General features: G+C 33.6%; 1 protein-coding gene and 1 pseudogene across 1 annotated transcript in view; one reads left to right on the forward strand and one right to left on the reverse strand.

Annotated features, from left to right (window-relative positions):
• Positions 1 to 624: 624 nt before the first annotated feature.
• Ubr3 (ubiquitin protein ligase E3 component n-recognin 3) overlaps positions 625 to 27,514 on the reverse strand; it is a 188,905-nt gene continuing 162,015 nt past the window's right edge. Inside the window, exons 34-41 of the mRNA XM_033756366.1 lie at positions 24,830 to 24,933; positions 16,047 to 16,171; positions 10,262 to 10,369; positions 10,009 to 10,134; positions 8,015 to 8,194; positions 2,454 to 2,663; positions 1,803 to 1,942; positions 625 to 1,522 (exon numbers count right to left, since the gene is read on the reverse strand). Coding sequence (XP_033612257.1) covers positions 1,405 to 1,522; positions 1,803 to 1,942; positions 2,454 to 2,663; positions 8,015 to 8,194; positions 10,009 to 10,134; positions 10,262 to 10,369; positions 16,047 to 16,171; positions 24,830 to 24,933 — 1,111 coding nt within the window. The 3' untranslated portion in view covers positions 625 to 1,404. The remainder of the gene's footprint in view (positions 1,523 to 1,802; positions 1,943 to 2,453; positions 2,664 to 8,014; positions 8,195 to 10,008; positions 10,135 to 10,261; positions 10,370 to 16,046; positions 16,172 to 24,829; positions 24,934 to 27,514) is intronic.
• On the forward strand, positions 3,463 to 3,535 carry LOC117283463 (annotated as a pseudogene).

Genomic DNA, 27,514 nt, shown 5'->3' on the forward strand with positions numbered 1-27,514 from the left:
CAAGCAATGGAAGTCCAAACTACCAGGAATTGCTTGATAACACTATGTATGAAATAATTATCAAATTACTGAATCATTTGAGGAAAAAAATCTTGGCAGCAATATATAACATACTTTTCTGTAATCTTCCTTCCCTAATTCTAGAGTGGGTTTGAGTTCAATCATTCCAGTTCTTACTAATTTAAAAACCCTACAAATATAAAATTCCTTTTCATGGCAGTTTCTAAGAAGAATGTACTTGCACAGCTGATTCATGAGGGTCATCATTACTTTCTTTTTAGGAAACTAACCAGAAATAACAGTGATTACACTGCATGAATACATCTTGAGTTGACAGGAAAGTCCTAAAACTTATATTCACTTGTTGGGAAGTATGATCATTTTCAATCCAATCATATAAACAAAAACTTTGTTAGTAATAAAAGGTGGGCATGCACAGACTCAAAATCTGCCACATGTACGTTCTAAAACTTGATTTTATAGTAAAAATCTACTTGTTACTACCTCTACTAATTCATGTAAATGAAATGGAAAGTTTTAATAATTTTGATTTTTTCTTTTTTTCTTTTTTTTTTTTTTTTTTTTTAAATTTTGTTTTTTTTTTTTTTTTTTTTTTTTTTTTTTTGGTTAAGATCAAACCCAGCACCTTGTGCATGCTAGGCAAACACTCTACCACTGAGTTATATCTGAAGCTCCAAAATTTTGACTTTTAAGTATTCCCAAACACATACGCCCCCCAAAATGTACTGTATTATATTAACAGCAGCTATCTACTTATTTTACAGCTATTTCAATTATTTACCTGGGGAGATATTTATGAAATTCCTGAGAATGAAGTTTTCAGCAAAGCCTTAAACTTTTAACAGATCCTCACAATAAGAAAAAATTTTAAAGTTCTATTAGACCAACTTTTACTATACAATATTTCACATAAATCGTGTTTTATATTTTTTCTAATTACATACAGCAACAATCTCAAATCAACACAAGAATGGCAGAGAAAAAAGATGCATTATGTTTAGCAGATGCAAATTAAAACAGAAAGAAGCTAAAAAACTTCAAAAAAAAAAAATCACACCCACTCTTAAGTGTCAATAAATAGCTGATATGCACTGTTGGGAGAATCATTTCTAAATGATTGTGTGGACAAGTTGTGCTTTTGATTAATTGTGCACTTAAAAAAATGACCACTAAAGAATGATTTAACTTATCTGTTATGTTTCCCAGATATTTTAAAAACAATTATTATATCTTTAATGTGATTACCAAGCACCTAATTTTGAAAAGGCTTCATAATGGTTTTTTCCTTCAGCAAAAGCGTTAATCCCCTAAATTAAGTTAAAGCTTATTGTTGATAAAATAAATTCTTAATGGAAATGATGATACAATGAAATGCTGAGGTGGTCACAGTCCATTATAATGTGGACCCCATCTTTTATTGATGTGATCAAAAGTATGAGAAATCCACTGCTGTTCAAGAACTTTGTATCTTTCCTTACAAATGTAGAGAGGCTTGCCTCGCCTAGAATAAAAAGAGAAAAAATATTAAGGTAATATAATACAATGAATATTTCATATGCATTTCTTTTTAAATAGATCTTGTGTCACAGAAATAGCAAATTGTTCTATTTTATGTTTCTTCAATATGCTTATGGGTTAAATATCTCAGAAACTGGAAATTATTCTAATTAATGATCATCATAACTTATTACTTTAAAAAAATCATAAAGCCAGAAATGGCACACTCGTTTTTACTGACCAAACTTCGATAACACCCCTGGATGAATCTACGCAGATTCTACCTAAGATCCCGGTCTTCTTCTCCATGAGCATCCAGATACACGGAACCCCAGAGGCAGAAGCGGTGACCTCGAATAATGATAATCACTGATGCATTAATCAAAAGGAAAATCCCTGTTCCAGCACCACAGTTCTGAGAATGCTAAAAAATTTAAAATATATTAATTCATTTTATAATCAAATGGGCTTTATGACAAAATCAAGAACATATTAAATGCCTCCTAAATAAGAGATATTTAACATTCTAAAATAAGATTTCATCTATGTTAAATTTGCAAGCCTTTATTATTAATACATTAGGAAAAATTTGGAGAAGTGCTATCTAGAAGAGCAACTAAGAGCCAACCTAATTCAACAGCTAGCATCTCCAAAAGCATATACGACAGCAGCTTTAAAAGTATGTACCATTAAAATTAAAAGAAAAGAACTGGAATTGCATTTAAGAAAAGGTTTTACTTAAAATACAACCTTGAGTTAAAAACTTTTTTTTTCTTGTACTGGGTTAAAAAAAAACATACACACAATCTCTACATATAGTACTGGTATGTTTGATTCAAACATTTGTTAAATGTGAAGCTCTGATTTGACAATATATATCAAATTTCCGTAAGATCTGAATTTTTATAAATTTTGTACTATTTACTCTTGCTTACCAATACACATTCACAGTAACTTTGTTGCTTGCAGCAGAGTCCTTTCAAGCATACAAAAGTACCACAAACAAGGCAAACAGCAGGGTCTTTAGGAACCTTGGTGCAGACACTACAGGTTTTTCTGTGGTAGTACTGAAAAATGGTATTGTAATTCTCAGGCAACTGTAACAGGTGTGGTAACTTCCATCTTGACTCTTGGATAAGCAAGGCCTAAAACATCCAAAAACAGTCATTAGTGGGCCAGGGATTTGGCTCAGTGGCACTGTGCCTACCTCGCAAGTACAAGGTCCTGGGTTCAATTTCCAGTACACAGGGGGAAAAAAACAAAAATAGTCATTCATCCTATGTATTTAAGACACTAACACAAAATATTTAGTTTTAGAAAGGATTTTTCTTTTCTTTTTTGAGACAGGATGCCCAATTCCCGTTTCAGCTTTTCTAATAGCTGGGACTATAGGTATGTGTCACCATGCCAAGTTTAAAGACTTTTTTCTTTTTGGTACCAGGGATCAAACTCAGGTCCTTGTGCTTGCAAGGCAGGTGGCGAAACCACTGAGCTAAATTCCCAGCCCAAGGAATTTTTTTTTTAAAGGAAGGAAAATCTCCCTCTAAGAATATGACTTATTTTCTTAACATGCCTCTCATCTATTTTATACATAATAAAAACAGGACTTCAACAATTACCATTCTCTATTTTCACGTAATTTCAATCACAACAGATGTAGTATTTTATTTATTTTTTTGGTACTGGGGATCAAACTTGGGAACTTAGGCTTGTGAGGCAGGTGGTAGATATAGTATTTTAGATTAAATGCCCTATATAAACCTATTATAATTTTAAAAGAAAAACATTAATATTTCTAAACATGCATGGAAACATGAGTATACTTGTCTTTAAATAAGCCTTATGCAAAAGCTTTAAGTATTGTACATTTTTTAAAAGCCATATTTTAATCTTTCTCACACAAATGTTTCATTAGATTTATTTTCTTTATGAGAAAGTCATAGTAAGGCTATACTTTCAGGGATCATTTCTATAGTTGGTGACTAGAGAAAGTCATAGTTATAACTCATTATTTCTATTTTAATATTTTAGAGTTTCCTTTTTGGAAAGTAAAATTCATTATGCCTTCAGCTGTTAATAATGCTTGTATCCACAAGTGCTGGGGCTGCTATTTTTTAAGTAAATTTACTGCTTTAAGTATATATATAGCTAAGTCAGCTACATTTCCAAGCAGTGTACTTTATTTACCACTTGTACTGTAAGTAGTTTTATAAAAATAATGGAAACAGTATCAAATTATTTGTTACTAAACACCTAAAATAGATGAGATACAGTGTGAATCACTTAGACACTATATTAATAACAGGTAGCTTATACAGCCTCATTTCACCTCAACTGTACCAACCATCTCAGTTCAAATCATGAGCAAATAAGCAGGTAGCTTGTTGTTTGCTAATAAATTCATGGATAAGGTGGCCATGAAAACAAAGGTAAGGGCAATATGGGGGCTTATAATGTGCCACTTGTCAGGACTCCATGTCTACTCCTTGACCCCAGAGATGACATTCTGCTTTAGAGTCTATGAGGGCACCCATTCTGTAACAGGTTGATTACACTGGAACTCTTCTGAGGGTGGAAGAGACAGCAATTTTCCTCCATGAACTTGGCACCTATTATAGATTAGTTCTGTATTATCTCATGGTCTCTACCACAGTCTAATTAAAGAGTTTCCTTCATAAATTGTGACATAAAAAGCAGCAGATGCCTGTCCACAGAATTCTTTGATTCCAATATATACTCAAATATCTGAAAAATTACTAGTCTTCTAAATGATGTATTATTGAACTAATGAACTTTTAGATGGCACCAGCTGGGGGAAAAAACACCTACAGAATGAGGTATGTGCTTCTACATAATGAGGTATACACTCTAAGCAGCCTATATTTAGGTGATCTTCGTTGAGGCTGGAATGTATAGGCACATGAGCCAAGATGTGGAAAATAATTGTGTCACTTCAGAATTACATCTAAAAACTCGGTTTGAAATTTGTTTCACTGTTATACTGGACTCTTCTATAGTTTAGCTGTGTACAAGGGCCGGGGGTTTAGCTCAGTAGTTCTGTTGCCTGCCTCACAAGTGCAAGGACCCGAGTTCGATCCCCGGTGCCAAGACAAAAAAAGCTGTGTACTATCCTCTATCAGGGTATATAATAATAATTCCACTGAATTAGAATCTAAATGTCACCTGGCCATTACAAATTCCTCATACTAGTAGGAGAACAAATGGGGATAGCTTACAGCATGATCTGGAGGGACTGATACCGCTACTAAGAAGAATAAAAACATTACCATATAAATGGTAGCAGTATTTTGGAACTTAAGAACCCCAACTCCCTTCTGCCATATACCAAGCTTGAAAAATATAATATTTTTGCAAAAATTATTATAACTTTACAGGTGATTAGATAGCAATATGAGCTAATGAATGTGAGAACAGAGAGGCTGTTCAACATACAGGGACAGTATACAAGGAAAGATTAGGACTTCCTCCAAAGACAGTGACTGGTTATCAGTCCCATGCTGACACAGCCACTAAGAGCTGCTCCACCACTAAAAATAGGTTTGTTTAAGAAGGCATCTTCTGAGTATTCTCATAGGAGACTGCCTCAAGCAATTGAGATTTGAACCAAAGCCTCTTCAAAAGCAGAGTGGACTGCATTTAAATTTGATTCCATCTAAATGTTGCTAAGATATGAGAAGTCTCATTCACCTTTGTTTTGTACTTCTGTTACTGTGTTTTTTTTTTTTAATTTGTTTCTTTGTTTTTTGTTTTTTTGCTAGAAGTATCCACCATCCCAATCAAAGAATTACAGTACACAGCATCCCTAGAATCTATAAATGTGTTCCTGGTCCACTCTGTAATAGCTTAGCAGAATTACCATCACAACACATTTTACCCATTTACAATATTCAAAAAAGAGCTTGTATTTCTATAACAGGAAAAGAAGCATTATGTTTCATTGTGTGCAGGAGCATATTTCACTGGTTTGAAAGAGTATGATGCATACAGTTTTCTAGCAACTTTGTTTCTTTTTACAGCATTATCTTTGCTGTATTATTGCTGATGGCTGCTAGATTTTAATTTATTTGTTTCCCTACATAATAACATTAGTGATTCTGATTTCAGTTTTTCATTTGTTTTGCTTTTGCTTTTTTCCTCATGTAACATTGGTAAAGGATCCAGGAATATGACATAAGGGTGGAAAAAACATTAATTTTGTGCATTCTTTGGTTTTTTTATAACTACAAAGTTTCGCTACAAATTTATGCATTTCATTCAAATCAGTGATCTATGTGTGTGATTTCCTAAACATGACTGTAGATTATAAATATAACATCATAATTACATTCCTAACTAGAATTAGTGTGTCTGTTTTTGAATCTTTATGCTGTATTTTAATACTTTGTATTACTTAGGTTATTTTGCTTTGGTTAAAAATGGCTCAAGTAGAAAAGCAGTCCCATTCATATTAAGACAGTGTACAAAACTTTAAATATGTACAGTGAATTGTCTTTTTTTAAAAAAATAAGTTATTAGATAGGAAACAGATCTTTATATATAACAATGAGATTTAGTTAACTTGAATTTCCCTTTCTTGGCGGGGCGCTGCTGAGTGTATCATAAATGCAAAGTGCATGCTTTACCACTGAGCCACAATATCTTTGGATCCTTTACGTAAAAAAAGTATAAAATAAGAAGGCATCTCTAAAGCTTTCAGTTTTCTTAAAAAAAAAGAAAAGCAAAGCAGACATTCATTACTTATACCTATTTTTCCTTTATGACTCACTTAAATGTTTTAAAAGTAGTCTAACACCTATATCTGAAATACCAATTTTTAAATTGTTCCTCTGATGTTCAAAGTTAAATTTCTCATTCTCCCTGAAACTTGGCTCGCCTTTCATCAGTTCTATTTCTGCCAATGGTATCAGCCCACCACATAATGGTTCCCCAAGTATTTAATAGATGACTAGTCTCTTATCAGACACTTTCTAGGAATCAGGGATCCAAGATCAAATACGAAACAATTTCAGGGATGGGGATGTAGCTCAGTGGGAGAGTGCTTCAATCCCCAGTACCAGGAGATAAAATTTGCTCTGTGAAGCTACATTTACAAAGATTAAAAAACAATGTGATGAAGAGGGGCTGGGGGTGTAGCTCAGTGCTTAGCATGTATGAGGCTATATGTTTAACTTCAGGAAGGAAGGGTGGGGACAGGAGGGAGATGAAAAGAAAAAAGTATGATAAATATGGCAAGTGTTAGAGAAAGTGACAAAAGTACAGTTGAGATTAGAACTGTACAGGAGTTTAGACTATCAAACTAGTCTTTGCAGCAGAGTTAACAGCCTTAAAAAGTGATTAAAGTAACAGAAGAGCAGGAAGGTTGGTTTAGATAGAATGCTACAGAAGTTTAAAATGTATAACACACGCAGGAAACATTCTTTTGTGATTTGAGCAAGGCAACAGCAGAGGAATGGTATGAAGTGAGGATGGAAGAGCAAGATAGTGAAGGTCCTTGACTGTCATGAAAGGAGTCACCGTCTTCCTCAGTAAGTAATGGAGCACCATCAAGGTGTGTAAGCAGGAGCATGCTCTGATCAGAACTAGGACAGAGTAATCACTGTTCTCATTATTTAAGATCTTATAGTTGTGAGCTTCTGGTCACCAAAACCCATATGTTTTGTGTATTAGTTACTTTTTAACTTTTACTATCAGAAAATAGTTCAGGGATAGGGATTCAGCTCAGTGGTTCCACTGCCTGCCTTGCAAGCACAAGGTCCCAAGTTCGATCAGACTGTATTTACCAACCACCTAAACAATCTCTGGCTTCTGTCTCTCTCTCTCTAATTAAAAAACCATCAAAAATGATTTCCCTAAAATACTATTCTTATCATATCCCATTTCTCAAAAGCTGTAGTTCTACCTACAGAAGGAACTGTGTGCCAAACCAAGGTATTCAAAGCCACTCGTTGTCACCCCACCCTACTCTCAGTTCATTCATCTCCAAGACAAACTTTAGCAGCTGAGCTCACAACATAGGCCCAGCACATTTTAAAGACATGATCTTTTAGATTTGCTAGCCCAAATCTCCTTTTATAAAGTGAGACAATTCTTTCAAATAAGAATACAACTTACTTGCTTACTTTAAAATTCTTTTGTATCTTCCAAGCCTAATGTCATGATTATTTAAGGAATTCAATAAAAATATGCTGACTCAAAGCAAACTAAAAGTAAGAATACTTATGAAATATTTCCGCTTTATAGTCATAAGTAATTTTTATACAAGCAAACCATTTATTGATTGATTGATTGATTGATTGTGGTGCTGGGGAATCAAACCTAGGGCCTTGGGCATGCAAGGCAAGAGCTCTACCACTGAGCCACATCCTCAGCACCATCATTTTAAAAGCGTGACATAAAATTTGAATTTCTTCATGAGTCTTTTACCTATTAGCATATCACCATGGTGGCAAATGAATACCACTCTTTTTTAACATACCTTTCCTTGTTCTGCATGTCTTTCAGTAAATGATTTTATCTCAAAACACCACTGAGTTATAATATCAAATGCTGGAACTGGCCAATCCAGACAGGAGGCACTGATGAATGGATGTTCTGTTTGGTAAAATGTTGGCAGAAGTCCCAAGCAGCTGGCAAGAACTGAGAATTCTTCTTCTTCCTTTTAGACAAGAAATTGGAAATTCTCATGAAACTTCATCAAGAACATTTTCTAGACATATTTTAAGTGTTATCCTTCTCAATTACTCTAGGGCACTAAGAAAACTTTAATTGGTCAAATGAAATAAAGTAAAGGGAACAGAAGGAGTGAAAGAGAGAGAAAAGGGTTCCTAGCTGACATATCGAACTATAACCAAAATACTTTTTCAAATTTAATTCCTCTGTGTCATAGGATCTGCTTTTATACATTTATTATTTTATTTTATTTTTTGGTACCAGAGATTGAACTAAGGACCTTGTGCTTGCAAGGCAGGCACAGCACCACTGCTATGATAGGAATCTAAACAGACAACAAACTTCTAATGAAAGCCCCACTTTTCTCACTTAAATTGAGTAGATCCTCTTAAATGATCCAACAAGTCCCTCAGTTTGAATATATGAAAAGTATTTTCATTCCAAATCCTGGCTATTCTATCTCTGAAATCTCAAATCATTCCCTATCCTCTTTTATCCTTAGCATGTCCTTCTCCAAATTGTCTTTTCATTCACAATCCTTCAATTCCTCACAACCCAAAATCTGTCTTAAAGTACAATGAAGTTTTATCCTGAAAATTTGAATCACATCATATTTTTGTCCAAACTCTTCCAGTGGTCCAAACTCCCTCATGTTTAATTCAAGATCCACTACAATTTCATTTTAATCTCTCTCTGATTCTTTCTCTGACACTATTTTCATGCATTCGATACAGTGCGCTTCCTCCTTGCTACCCCCGCACAGGCATCGCTTTCAACATTCAGTCCATGAGCTTCTGCCTCAGGATATTTCCCAAATTATAGGGAAAAATATACTTTAATAAAGATAAATAACAAGCAAGAATGGAAAGAACCACAACCAATAGCCTTTAAATGGGAAGAAAGTAGAGTTAATAAAGGAAGTTGATTTCATTTGGGTAATCTTCATGCTTAAAGATGCTCATCTGCCTGAAGGAAATACACTTTTTGAAAGTTAAAATAATAATTAAAAAACCTGTGAAAGAAAGTATCTAATAAGAATATTTGTTCGCTATCTTAAGCACCTAAATAGAATGTTCTGGTGATAAATATGCAGTTTATTTTGAAGTACTTGATAAAACCAAAGAATCCAACTATATAATGAAATAGTCAATCATTTAGGACAAAGGAATTAAAACTGTTTAATTCTGATATACTTCAGGGTTCAAAGGCCATTAAGTATTGTAAATGTCCTAATTCCTAGAACTGAATGGATACAAGGCAAGCTCATATTGCATAAACACAGTTTAGGTTTACTTATCTTCTGATTTCTTACCACATTACTTTCTTGCTTATTCACAACCACAGTTCTGTGAAATAATTAAACCAGTAATAATTTATTCATACAAGTTTTAACACAATTAGCTACACATCAAATATTTTACTGTTACAAAAAAAATCATAAAGATGCTGTCACATTTTCAAACAACCGGTTTTCTGAACAATAAATTATTTAAAAGGATATTAAAAGCAAATGATGTTAGTAATAACATTATTATACTGAATATTATGATCTTATTCAAGCATTAGTCAAGAATTATCACTGATTTAACCCAAAACTGCTCAAATATTCAATACTGGTAGTACTACCATAAATGAGTGAATACTAACAACACAGAAATACTATTATAAATATTTGTTCCTTTGAGGTAGACTACCATTTGTCATTTATATGTATCAACATAATTATTAAACAATATATCAATAATTTTAAAAATTAGTTTATTGTAAACAAGGCTCCCTACTTTGTACTCCAAATTATACCTGGCAACTAGGTAAATCTTCCCCAAAAAGATGGTGCTGAAGAAGGCTGGTGATTCTAAGGAAAGGTAAGCAGAAGTCTTGTAAGTATTTTTCCATGGATTCAGGAGACCAAGCAACAGGACTAATCTAAAGTTAAAAAAGAAAATTGAACAATTCACTCTATAATAGATCTATTTTTAAAATTACATTATAAAGGCAATAAAAATTTACATTTGCTCAAAAATTTTTATATCTGATCTTAGTAAAAGCATACCATTGTACACTCTTGAGTCCCTTCTTCATGGTATAATTTTCCTTTAGATAGTTCGCTTACAACAAAGTTCAATAATACTTCATAAGACTTTTCAGCATCACATGTGTTCTGGAAAAAAATTAGGGTATTAGTTACATGGATCACTGAAAAATTACAAAAAAATTACATTGGAAATAATGTTTTTAAAAGAGTAAAATGGTTATATTATTTCAAGTATATGAGCCTGAATTCTTTGAAATCTGGGTAAAAGTATACAATTCTGTATTCATAGTGAAATTGTGTAGGTGGTCAAAGCTAGTACACAGGTCTTTAAACCATAAGCAAATTAACATATGTAAATCATGCCTTTAATTCATCCCAAGGAACTACTTTTTAAAGAGCCATATGTGCAAGACAGTCATTTTAACATGATAACCACAAAGAAAGTTAGAAAAGACAACAAAAATGAGGCAGCTAACTAAATTATGGAATATGAACTCAACAGAATATTTTTCATAGGCATTGAATATGACAAATTCGAACTACATGGAAAATGTTTATAATGTGATCTAAAAGAATGTATGTATTTTTTACAGTGGTGCAAATTACATATGCATATAAGAAAATCTATATGAATAACAAAAAGTTTTTTTTACTTTGCAACTTCCTTCAATTTCCTTGAAAGAGTATTTGTTAAAAATAATATACTATATGGGTCAGGGATTTAGCTCAGTGGTTCTGGTACCTGCTTTGCAAGCGCAGGGACCTGAGTTCGATCCCTGGTATCAAAAAAGAAACCAAAAAAACAAAAACAAATAATAATATACTATGAAAATAAATTAGGACTATATGTATTACAGAATATACAGATAATTACATTAAATTATGGATTGTAACACAAGCTTACTACTTGGTTTTCAATAAAATCTTTACACATAAAGAAATACACCTCATTTGATATTCAGTGAAATATTACAGTATAATATACAAAGTAAAATAGGATAAAGTAATAACTTTGTTATGATGTCATTTACTAAACTTATTTTTTTTCCTCATTGAGTTTATTGGTACATTTTAGGTATACAATAGTTACATCCATTATTGGGATCTTGTACCTTTACATGACAGGTCTTGGTTTTCCTTTTTTCCCCTTGTCCCTGCCCTCCCTTTAGCCCATTTACTAAACTTATTAACTATACTTCTGTGTGTGTGTGCAGACAGGATCTGGCCTTGTAGTTCAGGCTGGCCTTGAGCTCACTATGTAGCCCAGGCTGGCCTCAAATTCAGTGTTCCTCCTGCCTAAGCCTCCAAGAGCTGGGCACGTGCCACTATGACCATTTTAACTATATACATATACATACACACACACACACACACACACACACACACACACACACACACTCACATAAAGAATTGAGTAAACACCACTGAATACAAGTTCATCCTAAACTTTTATGACACTAATAATCTAGACCACATAATTGGTTATCTGATGATACTCGGTCTTTCTATAGTTCATTATTGCTTCATCCGTGTTATTATATTCTTTTTAACTTGACTGTAAATTTCCAAATGTCAGAAATTATGCTATCTTCCACATATTCCTCTTCATACAAAAAAATCTAAGCAATAAAGGCCTGCTGACTAACGGATGGAATTTATTTTGATAATATCAAAGCTTTTGACTTTGGTACTTTATTGGGTATGTCCTTTTTGATAAATAATTACTTATATAATTTTAAATTACTCCTCTACTTTCTGCTATATTCACTCAGCAGTGGTGTTATGCCCTGATTGTAAACTATAAAAATGTCCCTAACCATTGCTACTGCTCTCCTTAAGCCATGTATTTCACTCCATGCTTGTCTACTTAACAAGATGATCACTTGCTAAATATGAAGACCTATGAGTTACATATATTCGACAAGAATCAATACCCTACTCATACAAAAATAGCAACATGTTATATTTTTAAAAAAAGATTTAATCAAGTAACTTAAGCAGAGTTCAGCTAAACTCAAAATGCAGAAAAATTTTTTAAAAAGAACCATTGATTTATTATTTATTAATAAATGTTACACATTTAAGAGTCTCAAATATACAATATAGCTAAAGTTTCTCTAAATTTAGGATATTCTTTTGAGTTAAAGATTTATAGAATATAGCAACATAAAAGTATTTCAAAGAACATGGCTTTGTGTTCAGGACACTCACGTAATTTACTGAGTGATAACTAGCTTTTAAATCTATCAAATACATTTTAAGCAATTATTGTACATATGACAAGCAACAGACAAGTGGATAAAGAAAATGTATTTATACATAATGGACTACTACTCTGCCATAAAGAAGGATAAATTGCATTTGTAGAAAATGATTGCACCTGAGACCATAATGTTATGTGAAATAAATCAGATACACAAGCTTACATATCATATGGTTTCTTTTATATGAGAAGCCCAATATATAAATAAAGAGAAAAATAAAAGATTGATTAAAAAGAAATAGGGATGGGGGCCAGGGATTTAGCTCAGTGGTTTGGTGGCCTGCCTTGCAAGCACAAGGACCCAAGTTCAATCCCCGGTACCAAACAAACAAAAAGAAATAGGGAGGTAGATCTTTCTCAAATGGGAAAGGATCAAGAGATAGAAACAGGGAAGCAAAAGGGGAAGGGAAGAAAAAAAAAGAACTGAGATGTGGGGCTGGGGGTTTGGCTCAGTGGTTCTGCCGCCTGCCTTGCAAGGGCCCAAGTCAGATCCCCAGTAACAAAGGAAAAAAAAAAAAGAAAGAAAGAATTGAGATGGGTTATGTACATATACCAACTCCCCATGAAGAACGTGATCATTATGTACTGCAGACATAAACAAATTAGAGTGCTTTTCAAACTATGGGGGAACAGGCCCTTTTAGTATATTCTGGATACTACTATCTCTCCTCCAACAAACAAAACCCACCTAAGGACACCAGATTAAGAAATTCTGGTATCAAGACTCAGCAGAAATACTACAGACTAAAAGAATGCAACTTACATTTGACTGATAATGATTTTTCCAGCAGAACTAACCTCATTTCAAATTAATTCTAATATCCTTTCAAAAAAATACATGGCACCTGTATTTTTATTGCTCTGAGATTAAATCTGGCAAGTACATTTCCCTAGAATTACCATACCTAAACATAATGAATTACGGAGATGGAATGATAGAGTAAGATTCACTAAAGAAAGGTACAGAAGAAGGGAAAGGGGATTTTTAAAAAAGTAAATAATAAGAAAATGAAAGTAAAGGAGAAATCAATTGTGTAAAAGTCTAAGTACTTATCAAAGCCACAATGATATATTTTATTAATCATAAATACACCTATTGCTATTCATCATTATGTATCTAAATGTTTAGATTTACTGTAGAAAAAGGTAATAACATGATAAACCATCCATAATTTTTTTTTTTTTTTGGTACCACAGATCAAACTTGAGACCTTACTCTTGCAAGTCAGGCAGTGGAACCACTGAGCTAAATCCCTGGCCCAATTCATCGTAATTTTTGTTCGTATTCACTAAAGTAATTTATACAGTTTTAGGCTGATATAATTGTAATTTATGTTCTGATAAGAACATGGCTCATAGTATGCTATTACATGTTTCTAAAAGCAGCTATCAACTAGGAATTTGAGAAAGAAAACTGACATGTTACCTAAATTAGATTACATCATGTTCCTTTCATCACAATTCTACAATTGTTTAATTCTATCAAGTTCTCATTTTAGCATATCCTTAAATGAATATATTTAGAACCAAATTATATCAGCAAATTTTAAGTGTATAATTTTTCATGACAGCATACTAATAAAACATTTAAACAATGACACAAATTAAAATCCAAGTGGATTAAAGATCTAAATACTAAAACAGAAACACTAAACTTGCTGGAAGATAAGTTAGGCAGAACTCTTGAAGACATTTGGCATTGGAAAAGACTTTATGAACAAATCCTCAGTAGCACGGGAACTAGCAGAAAGAATCAACAACTGGGATCTCATCTTATTAAAAATCTTCTGCACTGCAAAAGAAACCATCAACTAAGAGACAACCTACAATGTGGGAAAAAATTTTTACCAGCTGCTCCTCAGACAAAGGACTATTATCTAGAATATATAAAGAACTCAAAACAATTAGTCCCCCCAAATATAAAGATCTGAATCAAAAATGGGTACCTGAAATGAACAGTCATTTCTCAGACAAAGAAGTAAAAGCAGCAAGTAAATATGTGAAAAAATGTTCCACATCACTGGTCATTCGAGAGATGCAGATGAAACAACACTGAGATTCCACTTCACCCCACAAAGAATGGCTGCTATCAAGAAATCAACCAATAGCAAATGTTGGTGGGGTTGTGGGGAGAAAAGAACTCTTTTCCATTGTTGGTGGGAGTGCAGACTGGGACAACCACTATGGAAATCAATATGGAGATACCTCAAAGAGCTGGGACTACAGGTTCCATTGGACCCAGCCATCCCTCTGTTGGGTATCTTTCCAAAAGAATTAAAAGAATCATACCACAGTGATATATGCACTGCTATGTTTATAGCAGCACAGTCTGTAATAGCTAAAATGTGGAAACAGCCCATTTGCCCATCAGCTGGAGACTGGATAAAGAAGATGTGTTTTTTTTTTATAAAATGGAATACTGCTCAGCCATAAAGAATGAGAAATTAGATTCATAGGACAATGGATACATATTCAGGATATACTCCTAAGTGAAATAAATAAGTCACACATGTGTAAATACCGAATAGTTTCTCTGGTGTGAATAAACTGTAATAGTACATAAGATCCTAATGAGATAACTGACATTGTGAAATGGGAAGAAAAGGGCTAAAGGTGTAGGGAAAGTGGGAAGGGTAGGGGAAAGGAAATAAGGGAAAAAAATATGAGAAAATGAAAAAAATGGAAATAAAGTATTTGTAAATGGTGAGGAGATGGAGGGGGTGAAGGGAGGGCAGGGACAAGGGGAAAAAATGAGAACCAAGACCACCTGTCATATAAAGGTACAAGATCCCAATAATGAATGTAACTGTATTGTATACCTAAAATGTACCCCCCCAAAAAAGTGACACAATATAAAAATACAATGTACTTTATTATAATTCTATTTGAATACTAATAATCCAAATATCAGATTAGATAGCATTCAGAAAAAAATTTAAAATCATAAAAAAATAAAGTTAACTACAGAAGGCAAAATTATCCAAGAATCAGCTAAGGACAAGGGGGAAAAAAAAATAGCTAGAACTTTTAAATTTACAAGTGATGAAGGCTTAGTGTTAGAGTGCCTACCAGTATGCACACAGCCCTGGGTTCAATTCCCAGTATAAAAAAAATGTTGAATCAAAAAGCCACCTTTGGATGGTGACTGGGGATAGAGACAAAAAAGAAAAAAATGACTGAAAAATGAAATAGGTAAACCTACAGGCATTTCATCACTATAGTCACTGAAATGACACAATGTTTATAACTTCTCTAAGGATAAGGCTTGCAGTGAAAAGAAACTGCTCAAATTTAAAGAGATAAATGCCAAATTTTTAGAAACAGATGCAGAAGGCCTAATTATGCAAAGAAACGTATTTAATTTTTTTTAGCCAAATAAATGGTGTTGGAAAAACTGGATTTCAACCTGCCTAAGATCAATTTCCAATTAAAATACCATAAACTCATTTTGCCTTTAAACACCGACTCTCATTCAATCATATCCTCAATTTAAATGTGTTCCCCAAGCCACTAAATGACAAACTCAGAAAAGAGACTAACCTTTTTCCGAGTTCCCACATGTTTCCAGGTTGATCTGTCTTCCTCACTGCATTTAACTGAAAGTGCTGCAAGAGCCTGAGTGTACAGTAGGGTAAAAAGCACCTTCACAATGCAGGTGAAGTGTTCTACAAGAGAAAAAGAACATCATTATTTCCTTAGAATACAGACATATTGTACACAAGATAATTTCACAAATATATGCCTTTCCTCGCACATGTAATTTGCTTTTGTTCAACACTTAGTTAATAAATTAAAAATATGTTATATTTGCTTCCCAGTGGATCTGAAATTATGAAAGCAAAGTTCTATCCATCCACAGAATGTAAATTAAAGGCACTTAGCAGAGCAAAAAGTGTGTCTCTTTCAAAAGACTGAAGTTCAAGCTCTTGTGAAACATTGGCAAATACTCTCACTGGTTGCAGGTCAACATTTGAGAGTTTGTGTTAAAACCAACATAACACTGACCTTTAATATGAGAAAGATCTTAGCAAGAACAGTATACTATAAAAAACATAATATAGATCTTACAAAGTTAAAGAAAGAAATCCTAGTATTATTACTAATTGAGTTTCAGAATTCAGTCAAAATTACAGCAATACAAAACAGTAATAATAATAATAAAGTGGCTGGCACTTCTGGAACATATTAAGTACTTAATAAATGTGAGCTTCATGACTATAATTAAATTTTATATTTATTTAATAACTTAAAATCTTTCTCAAATGTCTCACTCAATCCTCACAACAGTCTCAACTGGACAACTGAGTTTCAGAAAGGTGTGCTTGTGATAGCAAAGCAAATAAGCATTCAGGATTCTAAACTTGAATCCATTTGATTTTTCTTCAGATTCAGTATTCTTTCTATTATATTATCCCACTCTCCCAGGAAATGGGTATTTTCATTTAATCAGTTGCTGGAGTAAGAAATGTATAAATGTTCTTGATACATTTCTGTCTCTTTCTTTCTACATGAAAATAATCACCCAGTTGTATCAATTCTACTTTTTAAATATCTCTCATATCAGTCCCAACAACCTAGACCAGACTACTTTCGTTTTTTTGTCTAGAACTATAATCCCAGACTACTTGGGTCTCCATGACCACTTTCAGGTTTGATGATTCACTAGAATTCATAAGACTCAGTATAAAGCCATTCTAAAAACTATGATTTATGACATCAAAAGGATACAAGTTAAAATCAGCAAAGGGAAATGGGACATTGGGTGAAATCCAGAAGAAATTTTCAGAGTCCACTTTCCTAGTAGAAGCTCAGGTGAAATGTATACCAGGAATCTCAGCCAATGCCCAGGCGCAGGTTTTTCAAGCACTCTCTGTCTAGCACATAAAACAATTCTAGACTTCCAGGCAGAAAAAAAAAAGTATGTTCAGTACAAAGCACATTGTTTGTACAAACAGATTAGGATAGTGATTCTCACTAGTTTTAAAAATGGCAGATCCTCTTCCAAAATCCAAGTCCCCTGAAGCCAGCTTTAGTACAACCTCGCAAGTAGGCTTTCTTTATTGAAATTGTTTTCTGCAGAGTTAATTATCTGTTTCACTTTTTAGACACCTGCAAGCTACTTTCTTTATTACAGCCAGACTAATCTTCCCCCACCTCCAGCTTTGCTAAGGAATAACCGACAAAAACTGTATATATTCAAAGTATACCTGATATTTTGATATAAGTATATATTAAAAATGATTGCTACAATCAAGCTAATTAATATATCCATTGCCTCACATAATTATCTTTGCGTGTGCAGTGAGAATGCTTAAGATCAACTCAGCAAATTCCAAGGATACAACACTACATTATTAAAAAGTCTGTATACTTCATTTAGTAAAAGTACAATCTATAACTTATTCATATTCTACTGAAAGTTGTGCCTTTGACCACCAATATCTCTGTATTAACCCTAACTGGAACAAGGGCTTGACTGTCAAATCAAACCAACAGAAACTGAGTAAACCATTATAAATAGCATACAGAAATCTTACAATTAAGTGATTTCATCACTATAAAAGTAACAAATCTATATGTTATTCAGCTAATGTATATATATATATATATATGCACACACACATATATTTTTTTTTTGGAGGGACACCAGGGATTGAACTTAAATCCTTGCACTTGTGAGGTAGGCAGCAGAACCACTGAGCTAAATCCCTGGCCCAGGAGGGTATTCACTTTTGAATTTGTGTTGAGTTTTCCAAGGAATGAGCAGTCTCCTGGAGAAAAAGTTATTAAACACATTCATTTATTTACTTGCTTGTCTACAGGTACCATGCTTAGTACAGCTGACAAATAAGAATAGAAATATGATAGCCGGGCGTGGTGGCTCATGCCTGTAATCCCAGCACTCAGGAGGCAGAGGCAGGAGGACTGCTGCGAGTTTGAGGCCAGCCTGAACTATAAAGTGAGACCCTGTCTCAAAAAACAAAAAACAAACAAAAAACGAATACAAATATGATTCAGATGTTTCTATAAGTTCTTTTGCCAAAAATTGCTTTAGAGTTAAAATAACACAAAACATTGAAAATTTCTTCTAGGACAAGATAAGAGTACAAGTTAAAATGATAAAACCCCTAGGCAAAAAAGTATGTAAGAAATAGGTAATAGATATTTTATTCTTTTCCAAAAATTACCATGAAATTTTGAATATACTATTCCAATGTCACCAAAGAGTATTTTGCATATACTACATGCAAACATCAAATCTTTTTAGTTTCCTTTTTAGGACCTAGAGTTCCTAACTTACATGTGTTCTCAACCTCTCCAAGAATTCTGATCTACACTAAAAATTAAGTTTGTTATGTGTTTTTCTGTGTGATAAGCTGCAGTCCTTTTTCTCTTTGATGAGTAAAGAGCCCAAACAGCTTAATGAGATTTTAATTGCCTTAATCAAAATAGAACCAACAAAAGATTCCAAGTTCCTCTAACAACTAGTAAGGTAGTTAATGCTGTGCCCTTGGGTATACTTCAAATAATTGAATTTTGTTTCTAATAAACTGCCAACATTCTCAAAGAACATAATAAAGAAGTGATCACAATATAAGATCTAAAGATTCAAATAAAAATCATAGTTTTCTTGAATCTCAAATTGGAAAATAAGCGATTTAGCAGAAAGTAAGACGACTGAATTTTTAATACATCCATTCCATTCTGCAAATGTTTACTGAGGGTTTTATGAAGATGGCTCCGGTCCTGGAGGATCTGAGCATCTATAGAGGAAAAAACTGAAGAACATCTATTATGACAAAAAGACAAGGGTCAGAAGTAGGGGCAAATTATAACAGGAAAGAGAACAAAGGATACTAAGAGAAAGGATTCCAGGAGAAGGCATCACTTACAGTAACAGATCACAAGAAGTTATTAAGTGAAGAATGGAGAAAGGCAAATTTGTAAACACGTTCACAACTCTTCTATCTTGAAAACAATAAGCAATTCCTTTGAACTACCTTCACATATATGTTGTTTATTGCCCCATTAACTCCTAACAATTCTCTCTGCACACTATCTGATTCCTCATCCTACTATAATCTGCTGATTCTGCAGCTGCAAATGCAATCTCCTTACTGCTCTCCCTACTCTAGAACTATTTGCCTATGGCCAAGAGTTCTCTGGAGAATATATAATTAGCTTTCTAGGGATCAAGATCCTTTTGAAAATGTGGTAAGAGCTATGCAGCTATTCAGAAAAAAGTATATACAGAGAGATAAAAATATATAGTTAATGATTAAAATTTTAAAAATTTATTACAGTAAAAGACACATTGGTATTAATCTCCCTCAAAAAAATCTTTACATTTTATATATCTATCTATATATATATGTATATGTATGTGTGTATATATATATGAAGAATATATACATAAGGTGATATATGATGTCTTGGATTTGCTTCAAAATCACCAAGGGATGGGGCTGGAGATTTAGCTCAGTGGTTCCACCGCCTGCCTCCCAAGCATAAGGTCCCGAGTTCCCAGTACCAAAAAAATAAAAAAATCAAATAAAAATAAAAAAATCACCAAGGGATGGAAGGAAGAGGGTATAGGTTAGTGGTGGTGAATCTTTTAGAGATGAATACCTAAACTGCAATCCAAAATCCCCTTATTTATTGCAAAGTGACAACACTTCAATTAAACCTAAATACTAGAGGGGTATGGAAGCGCACTCCCATAATCCCAGCACATGGGAGTCTGAGGCAGGAGAACTGCTGTGAATTCGAGGCCAGCCTCAATCTCTGCGAGTTCAAGACTGGCCTGAGCTACATAGTGAGACTGTTTCAAAAAAACCTAAATACTGAGGTTTTAATTTAAAAACAAAAATTCATACATTAACATCTCATCTTAAAATAACAAACAATGTGCATGCCATAGGTTCACCACCACTGGGTTAAGGCATAACTAAAACAAGACTAGCCATTTAATTGGTAGGACACAGGCATTCATTAAACTCTGCTTTTTACTTTATTTATGATGGATAAGATTCAAGGACACAAAAAAGATCAAAGAAAAACAAACCTTTGTGTTTAATATATTTAGCTTGAGCTTCTGATGAGACAATTGCTGGAAAAGGGTCTTTTAACCTAAAAACTGCTTAAAAAGTTTAAGAGGTATCCAGGTTTCTGCATCCACCTATTTTCAGATAAAACTGTGTGAACCATTTAATAGTATAATATATAGAAACAGTAAAACTTTCCTCCCTCTCCTTTTCTAACCACCAGTGACTACACAGTTACACAAATACATATTTCTACAATAAAAACACAAAATAAATAAGTCACACATGTGTAAATACTGAATAGTTTCTCTGGTGTGAATAAACTAATAGTACATAAGATCCTTATGGTATAATTGTCAATGTGAAATAGGAAGAAAAGGGCTAAAGGTGTAGGGGAAGTGGGAAGGACAGGGGAAAGGAAATAAGGGAAAAGAAAAAAATATGAGAAAATGAAAAAATGAGAATAAAGTGTTTGTAAATGGGGAGGAGGGGCTGAAGGGAGGGCAGGGACAAGGGGGAAAAATGAGAACCAAGACCTGTCATGTAAAGGTACAAGATCCCAATAATGAATGTAACTGTACTTTATACCTAAAATGTACCAATAAACTAAAAAAAAAAAAAAAAAAAAAAAAAAAAAAAAAAAAAACCCCACAAAACATGACCCTCAGCACTGTAAAACAAAGACAAAAAATGAAATACTACAGACACAACAAAAACTACCAATGGTTAACTACTGTATTTCATCAATTATACAAACTTAAAATTTGTATTAACAAGTCTAATATTTATAATTCCTCACATTTCAAAAAGCTGAGGAAAATTAAAGTTACTTAATTAAGCTCTGAACTTCCTAAGAGTTTAAGTATAGGTCTGATATGGCTTGTGTTTAGATGTCCCCCAAAGCCTCACACAAATGAAATGAAGATTTTTTGCAGGTGGCTGGATCTAGAGTGTGCAATGCTGGAATGTGATCCATGGTGCAATGTTAGACTCAAGGGCAGTAGTTTTAATAGTGAGTGTACCTGTCCTAAGTAGTTTGGATAAGATAAAAGAGTCAGGAATACACTGTTAAGGTCCCTTGTTGCTTTTGCTGTCTTCCACTGCCATGAACTGTTGCCCCTCTGCCATGTGCCAGATTGCCTTGGAGCTAGCCGATTATGGACTGAAACTGTGAGCTAAATAAACCTTTCCCTCTTTAACTTTGGGTGTCAGGTATTTTTGTCTCAGCAACAAGAAAAGTGACTAAGAAAGGTCTTTACTATTCGGTGTGTAAAGGCAAGAAACAAAAATAGATTGCCGATGGGGGGAGGCTAGCCCCAAATTCTAAGAGGAATTCATCATTATAATGACATGAACAACATACTGTACAATGTGACAGCAATCTTTGTTTTGTTTTTGACACAGAGTCTCACTATGTAGTTCAGGCAGGACTTCAACTCACTATGTATCCCAGGCTGGCCTCAAACTTGTGATCATCCTCCTTCAGCCTCCCGAGTGCTGACTCCAGGTGTGCACTGCTGTGCCCACTAGCAGTTTTATAAAAATAGTACAGTGTTGTGGTTTGGATCTAAATGTCCTCCAAAGGCCTATGTGTGAAAGGTTTGTTTACTGGTGTAGCCCTGTTGCGGGGGTAGCAGAACCTTTAGGAGGCAGGGCTTTGTGGGAGGAAGTAACTAAGAAAGGTCACTGGGGACTGCCTGTGAAGCAGATGTTACTACCTTGGCCCCTTCTTTTCTCTCAGCTTCCAGACCACCATGAAGTAAGCAGTTTCCTCTGCCACACACCTCAGCCACAATGACCAAAGCTTCTGAAACCACGAGCCAAATAAATCTTAACTATCTCAGTGATGGAAAGCTGGCTGACATACAGATAATCCAGAATTATTGTGAAATTTTAGAAATAAAGCAATGCACAGGTTTTTAGTACATGTGCTGCCAAAGCAGGCACAATGAAGAGATTTTTAAAATAATTCTAACCACAGATAAATTAGCAACTGCTAAATACTTAGCTATCTGGTTCTCTAAGGGCAAAGTCCATGTTTTATTCATCTTTGTATCTCCAGCATATGGTAAAGAAGCATATCGACCTGGGGCATCATGGGTACTCATTAAATATTTCTTGAACCAGGCAATGACTCTCACAACTAAGAACTAAATAAACATTACTAAATATTTAAAAACCACATTTTAAATGATACTACTTTAAGGCACATTTATTAGCAACATTACAAAATTTTACATAAATGTTTTCTTCAATTCCATTTATTTCTTATTAAATTAAGCATATCAATTTTTTTTTAGTCACTTTAGAACACAATTTTAGGAACTGTTTCTACTGAATTAAATTCTGTAAGTTCTAATAATTCAGTGCATTACATTCCCCTTTCAGCATTACCTTCACCTTTTGTCAAAAGCTAGTAGCACTAGCTCCATCTGACAGGGCTACACCAGCTAGAGCAGCCCTTTGACTCTCACATAACAGGTCCTTTACCTATAAATGTTTTCTCTTTTGACTAAATATTGATTATGAAAATAAGAATTCTTTCAATAGTTTCTTCCCTTTTAGTTTCCCAGTTATGCAATAATTATGCTTATAAAAAGTATATTGAAATAAAATATTTAAATATTTTGAAGATACAAAACAAAATAACTTTTTATATTTCAAAATAGGACTAGTATAATTAAAAGAACACAATTAAGAGTAAACCAGTATGACACTCAGGCCAACAGTTTCCTCAAACTAAGGAATACTAACCAAAGTAACACACACATACACACACAAAAAAAAAACCTAAAGAATTTGAAACTAATTTTGCAAAGAGATTAATTTCAATGGGGTTGTTTGACAGATACAGATTTTAAAATTCTACAAATATGAATAATTAAATCTGTATACTCAGGCAAAGCCAAAAGGTAGTAATTCAAAAATTGAAAAAGAAGTAATATTAAAAAGTATTTGAATGCTAGACGAAGGAAGAAATGTAGAGCAGCTGCTGCATGGGGTAGTTTCTTTGAAGTTGAGAAAATGTCCTGGAACTAGATAACGGTGATGGTTGCACACTATTGTGAATGTACTAAACACCACTGCAATTGTACACCTTAAAATTGTCTAGATTGTAAAGTTTATGTTGTATCACCATACAGTTAAAAAACATGCTTACTAATGACATTACTTTACTCTATAGATTATAATTTACATGAAATATCATAATTTTTCTATATTTAAATGATCATTTCAGACCATTAGGTAATTTTTTTTTTCTGTTACCAGGGATCGAACTCGGGTCCTTGCACTTATGAAGCAGGTGCCAGAAACAGCTAAGCCCCCCAGCCCTCATTATGTAAATGTTTTATCAAATGATCAAGCTGAAGTACAAAGAATGTCTTCCCCAGGAACAATGCCTTTATACGTCCACAGATGTTTATTCTACTGTAAACTTATAATAGAAAAACAAGTTTTCCAATAATAAAAAATATTATCTGATAGAATATTTTAAATGGCTCCAAAAGAAGACTTTAGAACAATTAAAAATTTTGCTAATAATACTTTTAATGTTACAATTTTAATACACTTAAAATTAGAGGGCATCACATTTTTAATAGACTTATAAGTAGTACTATACTGAAAAATGTATACATTTAGATAGGGTGAAGTCATTAATGCTGACAGTTTGTTCTACTGTTCAAATTTTCATTTGTATTATCATTTCAATTCTTTTAACACAAAGGTTTTCAATTGTCTTTCCCATGTTATCAGTTCTTGTTAACTAAAAGCTGAAAAGATTAGGGCTGGGGATTTTGCTCAGTGATGCCCATGCCTGCCTGGTAAGCACAAGGTCCTGAGTTTGATCCCCAGTACCAAAAACAAAATAAAAGTCATTAAATATTCTTGGACTGGGGATTTAGCTCAGTGGTGCTGCCACCTGCCTCACAAGTGTAAGGTCCAAAGTTCGATCCCCAGTACCAAAAAAGAAGTTTTGTTTTGTTTTGTTTTTAAATAAAGTTTTTGGGGGGCTGGGGATTTAGCTCAGCGGTTCGGTGGCCTGCCTTGCAAGTGCAAGGAGCTGAGTTCAATCCCCAGTACAAAAAAAAGTTTTTTTTAAAGTACTTTATTTGACTGCCATCTTCTTGGCTATGATTATCATATATTAATAGAAAAAAAGCTATTTTCCACAAAAAGAAAATCTCATCAAACTGAATGTTGTACCGGTTCCTACAATCTCTAGACTAGTTATAATATCTAGTACCTAATCTAAGTACCTGAGTTATAAAGCCATACCTTTGTGTAAGGGTTGTGGCATCATTAAGATCTGGATAAGTAAAAGAGATGTTACATCATGATAAAGAATCGGAACTTCAGGCTGATGTTCTTCATTTCCCAACCTAAAAGAACAATACATAATCACTTTAGATAATAATGTGCAAGTTTTCTAATTCATTTTATATCTCACATATATGTCTATGAAACAGAAATTCATCATGAAAAATAAATCTGAAAAAAAGTTGGAGGTCAAATTTGTGGCCAAAGAATATAATTTTTAGACTCATATGTTTCCTTTTTCTAAATTGAAAATCTTACACAGAAACCTTATTGTCTTACCAAAATAAACAGGTAGGATATGTTAACATGATTATGTGTCCTTCTGATCTTGTAAATTACAGAAAGTAAATGAAGCATTAAATGGAATATAAGAATTAATTTCACTATAAATAGGCTCACAGGACACTATCACAAACTAAGCACTAAAAAATAAAAAAGTTCATGCTATATAAACAGGTATAGTCCACAAATCAAGTCACAGTGAAAAGTCTGGTTAACACCAGCTATTAAAAAGATGTTTCTACTTATGGCTAACATAAAATTCAATTGAAGTCTCTTATATATGCAAAGTTTTGATAAAAAGGGTAAATATAACCAAGGCAGAATTTAAAAGAAAAAGTAGATAACCTTAGGAATGAATAGTAGTATTAAAAAACAGAATATATTATAATTAAGTAGAGTTTATCTTAAAATTGTTTTTAAAAAGCATTTATATGGTTAATTTTTTTCTGTGCTAGAAATTCAATCACAGTGTCTCACATGTAAGGCAAGTGTGAGCACCCCTAGCCCTAGAAGATCATATGTTTTCAGCAGGCATAATTTTTAATGTCAGACAACAAAAGCAAATGTTAAACTTCCAGAATTCACTAAATTTGTATGATACACTTCCGATTAGAGATGGGATGAGCAAAAACTATTCAATTCTTTTATCAGGCTCTGTCATTTAACAAATATTTGTGGAACACTGACAATATACCAGTCAATGGACATGTTAGTGAATAAATCAATCCTTGCTGCTATAAAACTAATAACTGCCAAATATTCTCCAAATATCTCTTAGCATACTGTTATTTGTCTTCCTCTCCGAGGCTATGAATCCTACTCTACTATTGTCTCTCCAGTCTAAGCTTATCTCCTCTTTACAAGTCCAAAGTTCTGAAAAGAAAGTAGAGAAAATTTTTTTTAAAAAGGCGGGGGGAATGGGGGAAGAAAGGAAAGAAATAGGAAGGCAAAGAAAGAAAAGAAAAAGAAAGGGGGAAGGAAGAAAGAGAGGGAAGGAAAAAAAGAAGGGAGAAAAGAAGAAGGGAGACAGAGAAGGGGGAAAAAGAAAAGAAGGAAGAAGAAATTAGAGAGGCACCATTTCTATTATTCAAATCTCCCAAACAATTAGTTTACCATATGATCAACAATTATTTCTTACTTTAGGGAATATTTTAAATCCTTATCTTACTGACCCTTACCTTCATTTTAGATACAGTTCAACAGGGTTGACTGGAAAATTCTCTTGGCTTTTGTGAAACTCTCCCCAAGTTCCTTTCTAGCTCTCTCTGATTAGTCTTCTTCACAGCTTCTTCCTCTGAACAACCTAGAAACACTGTTGTTCCTTAAGGCTCTATTGCGCCCTATCTTTTCATACTAAGGACACTTTCTGAAAGACCACAAATATACTAGTGCTTAGTTTTAATAAGTGGGAAATAAAATTGCTTTAAAATTAGCTGGCTACTTGCAAATAAAAACTTTATATTCAGGTGAAAATAAATTTCAAGTACTTTAGAAAAAATCACCCCATAAGAAAACTCTAAGAAGAAAATATAAGTAGAGGTTAAAAATCTTAAGACTGGGAACACACTGTAATATTGGTTATAAAAAAATCAGACCCTAGAAAGGATGAGTATTGAGTATCCTACATGTGATAGTAAGAGAAAACAAATATAAGGCCTGATTAACTTGAGTGCATAAGAGTTTACAATTTTTTTTTTTTTTTTTTTTTGGTACCAGGGATCATACTCGTGACCTTGCGCTTGCAAGGCAAGTGCAGTGCTACTGAGCTAATTCCCCAGACCAAAATTTTTGAACTTTAATATGTCAAGAAAAGTGATTATAGAGCCGGGTGTGGTGGCGCATGCCTGTAATCTCAGCACTTGGGAGGCTGAGGCAGGAGGATCGCTGTGAGTTCAAGACCAGCCTGGGCTACATAGTAAGTTCCAGGTCAGTCTCAACTACATAGTGAGACCCTGTCTCAAAAAACCAAAAACAAAGTGATTATAAAGTTAAAGGGCAAACATGTTTTGGGGAAAGATTTTCAGCAACTATGACATAAAATTCAATACAATATTTCATACCATAGAAATTATTCAGGTAACTTTAAAAAGTTAGATGCCAACAGAAAAATGGACAGAGGCCTTTAAAAAATTCATAAAGAGCATATACAAATAGCTAATACAAAAATAATGAACTTGGTCAAAAATAAAATAAATTTCTATTACTTTGAGATCCTATTTTTATCATATTAACAAAAAAATGTTTAAGTGCAAGACTTAGAGGAATGGAGACATGCTTACATTTCCAGTGAAAGTTTATAAACAGTCTTTCTGAAAGTCATTTTGTACTATGTACACAGAGCCTCACAACTCAGTGTTTATC

Source organism: Fukomys damarensis, unplaced genomic scaffold (genome assembly GCF_012274545.1).
Source record: "Fukomys damarensis isolate Sample0158 unplaced genomic scaffold, DMR_v1.0_HiC HiC_scaffold_26, whole genome shotgun sequence".
Classification (NCBI taxonomy): domain Eukaryota; kingdom Metazoa; phylum Chordata; class Mammalia; order Rodentia; family Bathyergidae; genus Fukomys; species Fukomys damarensis.